This window comes from Leuresthes tenuis, unplaced genomic scaffold, assembly GCF_036924035.1.
Source record: "Leuresthes tenuis unplaced genomic scaffold, fLeuTen1.0.hap1 SCAF_24, whole genome shotgun sequence".
Classification (NCBI taxonomy): Eukaryota; Metazoa; Chordata; class Actinopteri; order Atheriniformes; family Atherinopsidae; genus Leuresthes; species Leuresthes tenuis.
Window position 1 is genome coordinate 2,258,510 of NW_027325378.1, and position 15,254 is coordinate 2,273,763.

At 42.9% G+C, this 15,254-nt stretch overlaps 1 protein-coding gene across 1 annotated transcript; it reads right to left on the reverse strand.

Moving 5' to 3' along the window:
* Positions 1-1,242: 1,242 nt before the first annotated feature.
* On the reverse strand, positions 1,243-14,212 carry riok3 (RIO kinase 3 (yeast)). The gene is made up of 13 exons (XM_072378237.1): positions 13,898-14,212; positions 12,742-12,857; positions 12,172-12,317; positions 10,147-10,254; positions 9,935-10,044; positions 9,412-9,555; positions 9,187-9,314; positions 8,877-9,059; positions 7,310-7,469; positions 6,232-6,312; positions 5,170-5,259; positions 2,630-2,743; positions 1,243-2,163 (listed from the first exon to the last, which is right to left on the reverse strand). The coding sequence occupies exons 1-13, from the start codon at positions 13,931-13,933 to the stop codon at positions 2,050-2,052; spliced, it is 1,530 nt and encodes a 509-aa protein (XP_072234338.1). The 5' UTR covers positions 13,934-14,212; the 3' UTR covers positions 1,243-2,049.
* Positions 14,213-15,254: the final 1,042 nt, after the last annotated feature.

Below are 15,254 nucleotides of genomic sequence, written 5' to 3' on the forward strand. Positions count from 1 at the left end.
GATGTGCAGGCTTGGAAGCAAGGCTGGGAGTCATGTGACCGAGTTTCCCTTACTAGTTTTACTGGTTTAGTTTTTTTCTATTTCTAGATCTTCTGTAAAGGAAAATATATCTATATTATCGCTTTTTGTAGAACATTTCTGTCCTTTGCTGCAGCAGCTTGAAAGAAATTACCTGCTGAACACAGGAATGTTTTAGGACCTTCCAACTGAATATATTTTGAAACGCGAGTATTGTCAGTATTAGCTAAAATAATCATTAAATGACACAGATAAGGGGGGGCATCAAGCCAGTAATGCAGATATCTATATTAAGTCATCAAGAGAACAGATATTTGAGCTTTTCCACCCCAATAAACATCTTGGCCTTTGTTTTTTCAGCCTGTTAATCATGAAATACTCCCAAAGTGTCTCTTGGCTTTTGCTTTTCACGCATTATTTGCAGCATCTTCCTGCACTGATCATAAATGCAGGAAACTGGAGAAGTTAGAGTTTAAAAACAAGAGCTTCAGATTCAGATTAAAAAAAGCTTTTCTTTTCTTTTTGTTTGCTTTAGTTACAGCTTTAAAGGTACTTGGTTAGATTTTTCATCACATCAATCACGCTGGCCTGATAATGAGGAAAATATAGTTTTTCTATGTTTACGCGGCACATTGAAGATCATTAAAAAAGTCAGAATGCGTCTCTGAACGTCCCAGTTTGCATAAAACACGACTAAAGACTTATGATAATATTAAACTTGGTTGATTTCGACATGAGACAGACCACCTTAAAACAGCCTGGATTGAGTTTTATGGCCACTTTACACCAAACGATGAGATCACGCCACAACTCTGCTGAGTGTTAGCGGTGTTTAACAGAAGGTTTGAAGAGGATAAGACTTGTTGAACCCTCAGAAAACAACCAGCAGTGATGCAAGTGCAGCATCTGGTGTCATCGGCGTAGAAGTGACCGAAAGAATCACCAACCGAATGAACAGTGTCGTTAATGTATATAGAAAATAATGTGGGCCAAGAACTGAGCACTGAGGTACACCATTACTGATGGAAAGAAGCAGAAAAGATTAGAAAACGCTCTAAATTCATCCTTTACAGTTGTTAGAACCAATGATGCCTACTGAGAAGAGCAGAATGATCAACAGTATCAAAAGGTTAAGATAAATCAATCAGAAAGAGTCATTAACGCCTTTAAAGGCGGCAACTATAACCAGATTAAAGTCTGAGAACAAAAACAGACATGAGGAGCTTCCAGGTTCACCATTTAATTTCATTTCATCACCATAAAAACATCACTTTTGGCATTTTAAGTAAAAAACACGCAAATAATCTGACCACCGCGATGTAAAATGTTCTCACTGCAAACTGATGATTCATTTCCACATTTAAACTTTAAACTCTGCCGAGTTCGTCTGTCGGTTCATGAGCAGATGTTTCACTTCCCGCCTTTCTAAGCTAACTCACGAAAACAAAAAGCAAAGACAGAAAGAGCAAACACACCGTTCCAGCTTTTAGCCACAGATGGGGACACTTTTCATCCAGCTGCAGGGCTTCAAACATCTGGAGGTTTGTGTTTTAAATGAGACTATTTCAGAATAGTTAGAACCCCTTCTCAGGATTTTATCCTTTAATAAACATGTTGTCCTGCAGACGCCAGATTAAAATTCCACCTTGTTGAAGCTACAGAGCAGCTTCCCCCCCCCAAAATGCTCTAAAACAATCTGTGAAAGCTTCTGGAAACGTTTGAACGAAGCTCAGCTGGAACTCGAGTTCCCGCGTGAAAAGCTTTCTCACTTTACTCAAAACAAACAGACACATGAATAAAAGCAGGAGGATATGAGGTGTGGTTTCGGCGTCAGAAAACCGCGTCGTTGCCTCTCAGCCTGCCGGACGCTTCCTTCCTCCTGCAGCCAGGAGGAGGCGCTGCGTCCGCCCCGTTTACGGGAGGCGGTGGGTGGCATTTGTAGGCAGGCTGGAGAGGGTTGAAGGTACCAGAGGCCTCCTCTGTTCTTGTCCTCCATTCGGCGTTTTTTTGACACGGAGAGAGCGAATCAGGTTAGTCGTCAGAGTCGGGTTTTATCGGAGGACCGCCGCCCTCCGAGCCCACAGGAAAGGTTTTCTTCCGTCGCTTCTGCACGTGATCCTCGTTCCTCTTCTCCAACGCCATGATCTGTCACAGAGAAGGCAGACGGGTTAAAACCGGACGACGACGAAGTGATCACCATCGTGGTTATTACAGGAAGCTGCCGAGTTCTGCAGCAGAGCGAAGAGACACACGGGATCAGATTTGTGCCAAATCAAGGCAAGAAACCCTCTGAAGTGAATCTGTTTCCCACCGCAGCTCTACAGCAACGTTGAGCTTTCAGTAACAACTTCTACTGGATTTCTACCACATCTGAACGATGGAAACTGCTCTGATCAGCTCAAAAAAAGCCAAAGGTAACAGTTTGACAGACAGAAGTTCATTTTCCGTTAAACTCAAACTAAACGTCTTGAATATCGAACCAAAACCTTTCAACCCAAGAGGTTTGACATAAAAACTCGTGGGATCGTACAGCGGCGGGTCGAAGCTAACGAGGAAACTACGGGACACCGAAGGTTTGGGTTGATTTGAGCGACTCGCCGTATTCCGTTACCTCCGTCATGAACTCGGCTTCGTCCTCGGCGCCGGCCGGGATGTTCAGCCCGCTCACGGCGTTGAAAAGGTCGTACATGCTCATCGCCTCGCCGACTCCTCGCTTCTGGAAGAACTGAAACACACAAACGGGTTCACTCTGAGCCGCCATTTAACCAATTTCTGTGTTGGGTCACTTTAACACCAGTTACTTTATTAACAGTTACTTTATTACCAGTTACTTTAACACCAGTTACTTTATTACCAGTTACTTTAACACCAGTTACTTTATTACCAGTTACTTTATTACCAGTTACTTTAACACCGGTTACTTTATTACCAGTTACTTTATTACCAGTTACTTTATTACCAGTTACTTTATTACCAGTTACTTTATTACCAGTTACTTTATTACCAGTTACTTTATTACCGGTTACTTTAACACCGGTTACTTTATGACCAGTTACTTTAACACCAGTTACTTTATTACCAGTTACTTTATTACCAGTTACTTTATTACCGGTTACTTTATTACCAGTTACTTTATTACCAGTTACTTTATTACCAGTTACTTTATTACCTTTATTACCAGTTACTTTATTACCAGTTACTTTAACACCAGTTACTTTATTACCAGTTACTTTATTACCAGTTACTTTATTACCTTTATTACCAGTTACTTTATTACCAGTTACTTTATTACCAGTTACTTTATTACCAGTTACTTTATTACCAGTTACTTTATTACCAGTTACTTTAACACCGGTTACTTTATGACCAGTTACTTTAACACCAGTTACTTTATTACCGGTTACTTTATTACCGGTTACTTTATTACCAGTTACTTTATTACCAGTTACTTTATTACCTTTATTACCAGTTACTTTATTACCAGTTACTTTAACACCAGTTACTTTATTACCAGTTACTTTATTACCAGTTACTTTATTACCAGTTACTTTATTACCAGTTACTTTATTACCAGTTACTTTAACACCAGTTACTTTATTACCAGTTACTTTATTACCAGTTACTTTATTACCAGTTACTTTATTACCTTTATTACCAGTTACTTTATTACCAGTTACTTTATTAACAGTTACTTTATTACCAGTTACTTTATTACCAGTTACTTTAACACCGGTTACTTTATGACCAGTTACTTTAACACCAGTTACTTTATTACCAGTTACTTTATTACCGGTTACTTTATTACCGGTTACTTTATTACCAGTTACTTTATTACCAGTTACTTTATTACCAGTTACTTTATTACCTTTATTACCAGTTACTTTATTACCAGTTACTTTAACACCAGTTACTTTATTACCAGTTACTTTATTACCAGTTACTTTATTACCAGTTACTTTATTACCGGTCACTTTATTAACAGTTACTTTATTACCAGTTACTTTAACACCGGTCACTTTATTACCAGTTACTTTATTACCAGTTACTTTATTACCAGTTACTTTATTACCAGTTACTTTATTACCAGTTACTTTATTACCAGTTACTTTAACACCGGTTACTTTATTACCGGTTACTTTAACACCGGTTACTTTATTACCAGTTACTTTAACACCAGTTACTTTATTACCGGTTACTTTATTACCGGTTACTTTATTACCAGTTACTTTATTACCAGTTACTTTATTACCAGTTACTTTATTACCAGTTACTTTATTACCAGTTACTTTATTACCAGTTACTTTATTACCTTTATAACCAGTTACTTTATTACCAGTTACTTTAACACCAGTTACTTTAACACCAGTTACTTTAACACCAGTTACTTTATTACCAGTTACTTTATTACCAGTTACTTTATTACCTTTATTACCAGTTACTTTAACACCAGTTACTTTAACACCAGTTACTTTAACACCAGTTACTTTAACACCAGTTACTTTAACCGTTTAAAGGTTATTTTACTACATTCATCAGGACACCAGTAACCTTTAGTTATCCCACATTTCCTGTCAGGACCCAGGATTTACTCCACAGGTGCCCGATCAATACATTTTATGATCAATTTAATTATTTCAGTTCATTTTTAGATTGATTAGTTTCAGTTTCTCTGATGAAGTTTTTCTTCATCTGACAGAACAATTAACCAGGTATGAAAACTGTAACACCTAAAATAAAGAATAAAAAAAACTATACTATAAATACAAAAATAAGATAAAAAAATAAAAACATTACTAATAAAACAGAAATTAGAAAATAATTTTAAAAAAAGAATTGAGATAAATGATAAAAATATGACCAATATAAAAGTTATTTAGAAACTAAACAAAAACATTTGAAAAATAAAGAAATTAAAACATTTTATGAAAATTAAATCAACCACATACAAAAACTACTAATAATAAATTAATAATTATTTAATAATTAAAATAAAAAACAATATATGAATAAAATAACTCAAATAAAAACATTTTCTACATATATGATATGTAAAATATTCAGATATCATATATATTATATATAAATAATAATATAAACCATTCTGAAATAAATAAACAAATAAATAAAGTATAAATGATCTTAGGTGGTTACCGTGGAGACGTTTCTGCAGTCTCTGAAGAGGAACTCGAGGCCGTGGGGGTGGGTCGGCTCGATGGACTGACTGACGTCGATGAGCCAAACCTACGAGAAGGAAAAAAACAGAAGTTTATGGAAATAAGAAAACATATTTTATATCATTAATATATTTACCATATCTAATATATTAACATAATTAAAATATTTAACAATTGTAACATATTTATGGTAACAAACAAAGAAATATTATTATCATATTAAGGAGTTTATTTTCCTCTTTTCTCATAAACTTCCACGTTTCCGGTTAATTAATTTATTCAGCATTATTTATCGTGTAATTACGATAAAATAAAATATGTTAAATGTTACTTTGAACTCATGGATTTAGGGTATCGTTGCGATATGGAACACTGAAACTGCTATAATAAAAAATAAATAGAAAAACACATATATTATTTTATTATATATCAAAATATATACTGTATGTATATTATAAAATATATATTCCAATATATTGGAATAATTAAATTTTTTTCTTCGTTTATTAGTTTTTATTTCTGTATTACTTCCTTCATATCTTATTGATCCATCTATTCCCTCTAAATAATGTATTTTAGTTTAGTTTTATGGTACATTTTTAAATTAAAGGTGCATTTTATCTTATTTATAGCTGCATCAACTTTTCCCTTCATTTATTCACCTAAACCAAAGTTTTTTGTGCAGAAATAAATGATTTAGAGGGAATAATAAAACAAAATAATATGGGAATAAATACAGGAATAACTAATAAAAGACATTTGTTAAGTTAAAACAACCGTAAATAAATAAATAACATTAACAATCTTAAAGTAAGGAAGAAAATGTATTAATTTCACATTCTATAGAGTTACTGCTGTTTTAATTCATCTCCAACTTCATTTTATCATTATTTAAACGTATTTATTTGGCAGGTTCAGTGCTCCATAAATACACAAAGAGGAGAAATGGACGAAAAGAGGTTTGAAGGGAAGAAGAAGAAAATAATCAGTGGAAAAAAGGTGAAAAGTTGATGGTGAAAGACAGGAAACAGAGTCGTACCTTCCCTTCGTGCCACAGCATGTTGTATTCACTGAGGTCGGCGTGAACCAGGTTACACTCCTGATACAGCTGCTGCATCATCTGCAGAAGAAGAAGAAGCTGCTCAAGTCTGTCTGGGACTAATAAACTCCAAACATCTGGAGATCATCATCAGGGCGTCTTTTACGGAGCAAAAAAGATTCCGATTTAACAGGAAGGTTTTGATTTAAAATAAAATAAGTCAGTTTGTAGATTTAATTGCTTCATTCTGAGGTCATAAAAACAAATAAAACTTTTCAGTCCACTTCTTGTGTTGTTTGGCACAGCTCAGCCTTTTCTCCCTGTTTCCCTTCCTTAAGAACGGCTTCTTGACAGCCACCCTTCCATGGAGACCATTTCTGATGAGGCTTGGGCCAACAGTAGATGGATCAGCTGAAGGTCCAGATGCATCTCTCAGGTCCTGTCAGGTCACAGCTGGATTTTTTCCTCTTTCTTAAGGACATCACTTTCAGATCCTGTTCATCTGCTGGAGATAGTTTTTTAGGCCTGACACTTCTTCTTTTGTCCTCCACTTGTCCAGTTTCCTCAAATGTTTTAAGGACACACTGCACACCATGCTGAGATATGCCAAGTTTTCAGCTAATAGCTCTTTGGGAATCACCTTGTTGCTGCAGAAATCCTATTTTCTGTCTGTCAAACTGTGTTTTCTTTGCTGTTTTTCATAGATGCAGCTAAAGAAATGGGAACAAATGATGTGTCTTTGTGACAAAGTGCCTAAAGATCCAGTTTAAAATGGCTTCTTTGCTAAGTTGTCTGTTCTGTGTCGACACAACACTGGTTCATCCCTTGAGTTAGGAGCCTTTTTATAATAATAATTAAATAATGTGGCTTTGTACTTGTTTTTTAGGCCTGACACTTCTTTTTCTTTTGTTCAACATTTGCAAACGAACCGAGGGAGTCGGGGATCAAACCACCGACTTCCCTACGAGTCTCTACGTGTTAATATGTGACTTTAATGTGATAGAACAGGTGAATCAGCAGTGTGTGTGTGTGTGTGTGTGTGTGTGTGTGTGTGTGCGCTTCCTGCTCGTGTACGTACGTGCAGGACCTGACAGTAGGCGTTCTTCATGTCCTCCGAGCCCAAGATGACGTCTTTGAGTTTGGGAGCGGGGACGTGATCTTTACCGATAAACGACATCACCAGGATGTGTTTCTTCAGCATCACCACCTCTGGACAGGGAATCTCCGCCTTCTTCATCCTGAACACACACCATTCTGTCACGTTTCATCTCCGCTCTACTCGCCCCTCGCCTGCGCTCCCCTCGCGCCCCTCGCCTGCGCTCTCCTCGCGCCACCGCTCTACTCGCGCTCCCCTCGCCACCGCTCTACTCGCGCTCCCCTCGCCACCGCTCTACTCGCGCTCCCCTCGCCACCGCTCTACTCGCGCTCCCCTCGCCACCGCTCTACTCGCGCTCCCCTCGCCTACGCTCTACTCGCGCCCCGCCTACGCTCTACTCGCGCCCCGCCTACGCTCTACTCGCGCCCCGCCTACGCTCTACTCGCGCCCCGCCTACGCTCTACTCGCGCCCCGCCTACGCTCCACTCGCGCCCCGCCTACGCTCCACTCGCGCCCCGCCTACGCTCCACTCGCGCCCCGCCTACGCTCCCCTCGCGCCCCGCCTACGCTCCCCTCGCGCCCCGCCTACGCTCCACTCGCGCCCCGCCTACGCTCCACTCGCGCCCCGCCTACGCTCCACTCGCGCCCCGCCTCTGCTCTACTCGCGCCCCGCCTCTGCTCTACTCGCGCCCCGCCTCCGCTCTACTCGCCTACGCTCCACTCGCGCCTCGCCTACGCTCCACTCGCGCCTCGCCTACGCTCTACTCGCGCCCCGCCTCCGCTCTCCTCGCGCCCCGCCTCCGCTCCACTCGCGCCTCGCCTACGCTCCACTCGCGCCTCGCCTACGCTCCACTCGCGCCTCGCCTACGCTCCACTCGCGCCTCGCCTACGCTCCACTCGCGCCCCGCCTCCGCTCCACTCGCGCCCCGCCTCCGCTCTACTCGCGCCCCGCCTCCGCTCTACTCGCGCCCCGCCTGCGCGCCCCTCGCCTACGCTCCACTCGCGCCTCGCCTACGCTCCACTCGCGCCTCGCCTCCGCTCTACTCGCGCCCCGCCTGCGCTCCACTCGCGCCTCGCCTCCGCTCTACTCGCGCCCCGCCTGCGCGCCCCTCGCCTACGCTCTCCTCGCGCCTCGCCTACGCTCCACTCGCGCCTCGCCTACGTTCCACTCGCGCCTCGCCTACGCTCTCCTCGCGCCTCGCCTACGCTCCACTCGCGCCTCGCCTACGTTCCACTCGCGCCTCGCCTCCGCTCTACTCGCGCCCCGCCTACGCTCCACTCGCGCCTCGCCTACGCTCCACTCGCGCCTCGCCTACGCTCTACTCGCGCCCCGCCTCCGCTCTACTCGCGCCCCGCCTCCGCTCTCCTCGCGCCCCGCCTGCGCTCCACTCGCGCCTCGCCTACGCTCCACTCGCGCCTCGCCTACGCTCCACTCGCGCCTCGCCTACGCTCTCCTCGCGCCTCGCCTACGCTCTACTCGCGCCTCGCCTACGCTCCCCTCGCGCCTCGCCTACGCTCTCCTCTCGGGTGCTCAGCAGAGTCTGGTTACCTGCTCAGGTTGTGCATCTCCTTCTCGGCCCACAGCCTGATGATCTTCCTCGGGTTCAGCTTGCTGAAGCGATCTTTGAAGCGATAGTCGTCTTTGATGTAGCGGTCTCTGTTTTTGAACTCGTTCAGCGTTGTTTTGAACACCTTCAGCACCACTTCGTCGGGGACGGGCTGCTCCTCGATGCTGTCAACACACCCAAAACCAAAGGGAAACTCTCTTTCTGACACTTGAATTTATCATTGGATGGCATTTAAAAGCAATTTCCTGAACCATCTGGAAGTTTCTTTGATGCTTTTTAGGCTCGCCTCACCTTCCTCCGTCAGCGTGGAAGACGACAGACTCTTTCCCAGTGCTGATGCAGCCGTTAATGTTCTCCAGCACGCCGGCGTTCACCATCTTGTACATCAGCAGGCGGGTGCGAGGGTCCACCGCTTGTTCCTGAGGATAGACGAAGGCGTTCAGACGGTGAAGGTAAATTAAGAGGCTTCTTCTTCCACCGCAGCAACAGAAAAAGGAGCTGTGCGTGCGAACGTACGGCGGTGGAGTGCTCCTTCTTCTCGTGCAGCCTGGCGCTTCGGCGCTGCTCGCTGTAGCAGTGCTGCTTCAGAGAGTTAAACACCTGATTGGACAACTTCAGGTCCATCCCCAAACCGTCACCGACGTGCACCTCCGGAGCAAACTGTGAGACAAAAGGCGGAGTTTTACCTTTAGCAGTCTGTAAGATGCATATCTGCTTCTAATCACCTTTTAAGACGCTTCATATAACCTGATAAACGCGCAGAATAACCTCAGCTGTCAGCTGATGAAGAGTAATTTCTATTGGACACTGCGACAGGGAAATATTGGATGATCGTGTTTTACACTAAAAAACTATGTAAAGTGATGGAAAAATGACTTTTTGTGTGCGATTAAGCTGCTGAAACATCAATAAGACATGTGGCAGACTCCTAAAAGTTAAAGCTGAACACCGACTTCCTGTTTGGTTGAATATTCTCGTTGTTTTCAGATGTTTATACATAAGTTTTTATGGACGTGCTGGAACTAAAGGAGCGTCTTACGTTGTCCATGCGCGCCGTGTTCTTGCGGCCGCAGGTCACCTCGTCGTGTTTCGTGGTGATGTTTTTGCCCTTCCCGGTGAAGCCCTTCCTGGGCGTGGTCTGAGGTTTCTCTGCATCATCACACACAGCGTTAGAGTTCATGTGGAGGTTTTGAGCAACAGAAACACTCGGGACTCAGCAGCGTTCGTCCAACACTGAACTAAAACTCTTACCGGCTCTGTAGGGGTCGTGCCTCGTGTCCTGCCAGTCCACCTCGTCCTCGGAGCTGTCGCTGTCCTCGTAAGGATGGACCATCCGGTAGTTCTCAAAGGAGATGGACACTGGACAGGAGAGAAAACACAAACCCTCACATCTTTTAAAAAAGCCCACGATTACTTCAACAAAGGACTTCCTTGTTCTGCCTCTCAGGCATTTAGGCTGAATTTCATTCAATTAATAGTGTATACTTTGTTTTATGCACTCTTATTTCGACGTTTCATGCAGACTCTTATTTTGAAGTTGTGTTCTGAGCTAAAACCGGAAGTTGGAAAAAGATCGCTTAAACATGCTAACGATGTTAAAAAAGACAGCAGGCTGGTGATCGATGCAGTCCATTACACCAGAGGAAATGTATCACCTGTTGATTCATCAGCAGAGGCATCACTTGTATGTATTATATTTCTGTTCTAGATAAGTTAATTCATAAGCAGTGACGGCTTGTGGTGACATTGAATGGGGGGGCTAATGTATTATAAAAGCCAAGTAGTTGTATTTCAACATAAAAGGTGTCCTGTTAGAATATAAGTTAAACTATCACAACAGCACGGGCCTTTTCAACAAACCACCAAAACACTATTTAGAAGAATGATGGAAAATATACCATCTACCATCTCTCTGGAAATACAAATACTTTCACACCATAAAAGGTTTTAAAAATGGTCAACCCAGACTTATAGCCGATTGCAATTAGCTTTGGAACACAATAATCCAAACATCAGCACAAAACTAAAATAGTAACTCCAGAAAAACACTCCAGAAAGACGTTAAGAAAAGAAATACTCCACAAAATGTTCCATCTGTGTTTGAAGAGAAGCTTCAAGAGGCCGTTAGCCGTTAGCCTTTCTAACGTTAGCCGTTAGCCTTTCTAACGTTAGCCGTTAGCCTTTCTAACGTTAGCCGTTAGCCTTTCTAACGTTAGCCGTTAGCCTTTCTAACGTTAGCCGTTAGCCTTTCTAACGTTAGCCGTTAGCCTTTCTCTCAAACCAAGTTACACGAAAGCTACGATTTTGGCGCTTTTCTTTCTGTGTAATTTGGATATCCTTTGGATGATGTTCCCCTACTTTTTTCACCTGAGGACATTGAAGAAAACGGATTCGAAAGTAAATAATCCACTTTGTTAACGCCGATGCCTGCCATTGTCAAAGTTTAGCCCTACACACCCAATCAAGTAGAGTCGTCTGTGATTGGCCCAAATGAATGGAGGGGGCGGGACTTGCAACCTGTCACTCAAATGTTGAAGAAAAGTCAAGTGTAACTGAGTTGCTTCGCTTGGGCTGTAGATAATTAGCCCGTTTTCACCGATTTCATGGGTTTCAGTTCAGATTTTGCTCCGCCTCTGATCAAAAATTAAAAAACAATTTGTTTAAAGTTTTTATTGAAATATTTAGATATTATATTCTAATTTTTATTGAATAATGTAGGGAGGGCTGAGCCCTGGTAGCCCAGTTATACCAGCCGTCCCTGTTCATAAGTATGTTAAATTCATATTATAAAAAACTAGTTATTATTATCTCACGGACATGTTAGCATTACCAGTTGGTTAAGCTGTTGAATAATTTGCACAGGAATAATTTAGAAAATCTCTGATTTAAGTTCATGTTTATGAAGCTCGGTAACTAATTGCAATATTGTCTGTTTTTTCCTAGTTTCACTCTCTTAGCTCATCCTTTTGTATGAATTCAGTACAATGTGAAGAGTGAAAATAAATCTGCAAACAAACTACAGTTTCTTCATGTTCATGAATATAGAGAGAGTTTAGCTCACGGTCTAGTTGGAGTTATCACACCTCAGCGAGGACAGAACAGGGCTCAAATCTATTTTCAGATGCATCACGATGCCAACGTGGACGGTTGATTTTCTTTTTGGTGACCTAAGTTTGCACTGGAAGCTGTGTGAACCCAGCAGGAGGCGGACAGAAAACAGCTGAGAGTTTACAGGCAGGAGGGATGTGTGTTTGTCTGGTGCTGCTGTGGTTCTACCTTTGCTGTCGCCGTTGAACTTCTTCTCCTCCCGGCGAAGCTGACTGTCAAACTCGCGGTCGAACTGCATCTGCAGCATCTGGGCGAGCATCAGATCGCTGGTCGTGTCCGGACCTTCGTCCGACAGAAGCAGATCGGCTCCGGGACTGAGAGGAGAAGGAATGACACTGAAGCATAAACTCAGATGTATAAAGCTATAAAGCCGCCTTTAGTAACAACTCTCGTCCACTAGATGGCGCCTATTGAAGAGATGTCAACTTTTAAAATCAGGTTAACCACAATTAAAGATGAAAAAGAGCCCAAATTAAGTATTTTACACCTCGTTCTTCCCTCTAACAGGATGAACTTGGACACTGTGACTGTAGGGACACGGTTTTCTGCTTTTTAGATAATTAACAGGAAACTTTTAAGCATCCTTTGCACAGTAGAAGAAGTCGTGTTCTGGATTTTCTTCTTTATGTCACAAACTTTCCGGCTTTGCTGTGGATAGAAGCTTTAATGAAGTGTGTTTTAACTTTACAAATGTCTAAAACCTTTGAGGGATGAAGAAAAGCTGCAGCCAGGACTCACTCTGAGAGTGACGGGAGGACGTTGTTCTCTTCATCCAGCTGTCGGGCCAGCTCCTCGCTCATCACTTCGGTCAGAGAGCAGGCCGGAGGCGCCGGCGCCACCGAACCCCACGGGCTCTGCAGAACAAGCCATTAAACTCTGATGAACCATCACATCAGAGTTTGGTTCCTGCTTAAAGGCATTTTAAGTCACTTCCTGTGAGGCAGACACATCAGGGTGACCTTCGTGTTGCCACATTTGTCCTCATCTGGACGTAATAAAAAACATCTGGTCTTAAGCAGCTCTTAGAATGAAGTAAAACAACCTCAGATGATAAATCCCACCGTCTGTAGAAGCAGGAATTCATCTACACGACTGGTTCAGTTTGGTGAACAGTGAACATGATGAGTATTTATATTGTTGTGGTACTGATGAGCAGTAACCAGCTGCTGCTGGTTTAACTTTAAAAATATATAATGCTTTAGTACCTCTAAGTGAAGAACGCATCACTTTATAACTCATTCTGGAATTAATTTGATTAAATAAGACTTTATTAATCCTCATAAGGAAGTTATTTAGCTATGAATCAGCAGGGAGGCGTGTGGTTGAAACCCTGAGACATCATAAATGGGTTGGGATGCTATTTATAAAGCTGGGCAGCAGCTGAGCCGGCGGTGGCACACACAGCGTCAGCAGGTTACGTCACAGGTGAACTCTTACGTCACAGGTGAACTCTCACCTCAGAGGAAGAAGAACAGAAACACGAAGCCTCAGTTCAGCTTAAAAAACAAGTTTCTTCCTCAAACATACGGCAGAGTGAAACAAACTCACAACTTTAATTTGAGTTGCCTTTTTCCAACTTCTACTAAAAAAAAATCTCACTGACAAGACATTTATTGGCAAAGAGGAACTAAGAACTGCTTCGCATCTACTTTCACAGACTCAAAGTGTTTATTCCGCTCGTGCCGAACAGCACGGCCTTCTTCGGGTCACCAGTCTCCATCATTTCAATGTCTAGTCGTGTCAAATGTAGCCTTATCGCTCAGCTGTGTCGACATGATAGCCGGCGAGGCCATCTTGGATAACGGATAACATTAGCAGCTAACTCTAACGACCCCTTCAGCTGCTGGAAAACAGACAAAAGGAGGAGATAAGAGCCCAACTGGGGGCTTCTTACCTTTGGTGTCTCCGCTGTGACTCCTGTTTGATCCATAACTGCGATATCGATCGGTCGCTTGTTTCTTTCGGGATTGAATGGTGGCTAGCCGCTGAGCTAACGTTAGCAAGTTTCAGGGGAGATTTGGTGAGAAAAACGACACGAATACCAAAGCGTCACACGACGTGACACGTACAGAAAAGTGTCAGGTAAACTTCAGGCAATGTAAAATATATTTTACAAGTCGGAGACAAATGTTTTTTAAGTAGACTAACGGTTGAGACGCTATAAGAGAGCTTCCACAGAACGGAGGACTTTCCCAGCACAGTGAACAGGAAATACGTCATAGATTTAGATAGACAACTTCCGCTAGCAAAATAAAAGCCTAAAAGTTACCTGAAGAGTTTCAGTTAAATAAATATTTACTGTTAGCGTGAAATGGAGGATAATTCATTTAATCGACAGAAAGTAAATAATTATGATGAAAGGAGAAACTTTTCTATGAAAAGTGCCATCCAATCTTTATTTTCTTCATCTTTAGTGTGAATTTTAGCTTTTTTTCCGTTGGATATTTCCCCAACAGAGCACTTTGCTCTCAGGCTGCAGGTTTCCTTGTGGTTCTCAGAGTTTCTAAAAGCAGAATGGGAGGCAGAGCCTTCAGTTATCAGGCCCCTAAAAGCAGAATGGGAGGCAGAGCCTTCAGTTATCAGGCCCCTAAAAGCAGAATGGGAGGCAGAGCCTTCAGTTATCAGGCCCCTAAAAGCAGAATGGGAGGCAGAGCCTTCAGTTATCAGGCCCCTAAAAGCAGAATGGGAGGCAGAGCCTTCAGTTATCAGGCCCCTAAAAGCAGAATGGGAGGCAGAGCCTTCAGTTATCAGGCCCCTAAAAGCAGAATGGGAGGCAGAGCCTTCAGTTATCAGGCCCCTCTCTGTGGAACCAGCTGCCAGTTTGGCTTCAGGAAGCAGACACCCTCTCTACCTTTAAGATCAGGCTGAAACTTTCCTTTCTGATAAAGCTTATAGTTAGGGATGGCTCAGGTGAGCCTGAAACATCCCATAGTTCTGCTGCTATAGGCCCAGCCTGCTGGGGGAGCTCCCATGATGCACCTCTCCTCCCTCCATGTACAGATGACATCATTGCTGTCATTAACTTGTGTTTCTCTCTCTCAGCAGGTGTCTCTGGCCTGGTGTTACGCTGCTTGTTGTCCCCTCTTTCCTGTCCTCTCAGCCCCAGCTGGTCCAGGCAGATGGACCCTTCCTGGTTCTGGTTCTGATGGAGGTTTCTTCCTGTTAAAAGGGAGTTTTTTCTCTCCACAGTCGCCTCGTGCAGCTCAGGACGGGGATTGGATCAGAGAGAAGTTTCAGCGCAATCTGTTGGT

Bases quoted from the DNA above. Each gene is read 5' to 3' on its own strand.
- riok3 (XM_072378237.1), bottom strand. From the start codon at position 13,933: ATGGATCAAACAGGAGTCACAGCGGAGACACCAAAG. The intron at 12,318-12,741 runs GTGAGTCCTGGC...TTCTCCTCTCAG, and splicing joins GTCCTCCCGTCACTCTCAGA to TCCCGGAGCCGATCTGCTTC. The intron at 6,313-7,309 runs GTACGTACACGA...CTTCTTCTGCAG, and splicing joins CCTACTGTCAGGTCCTGCAC to ATGATGCAGCAGCTGTATCA.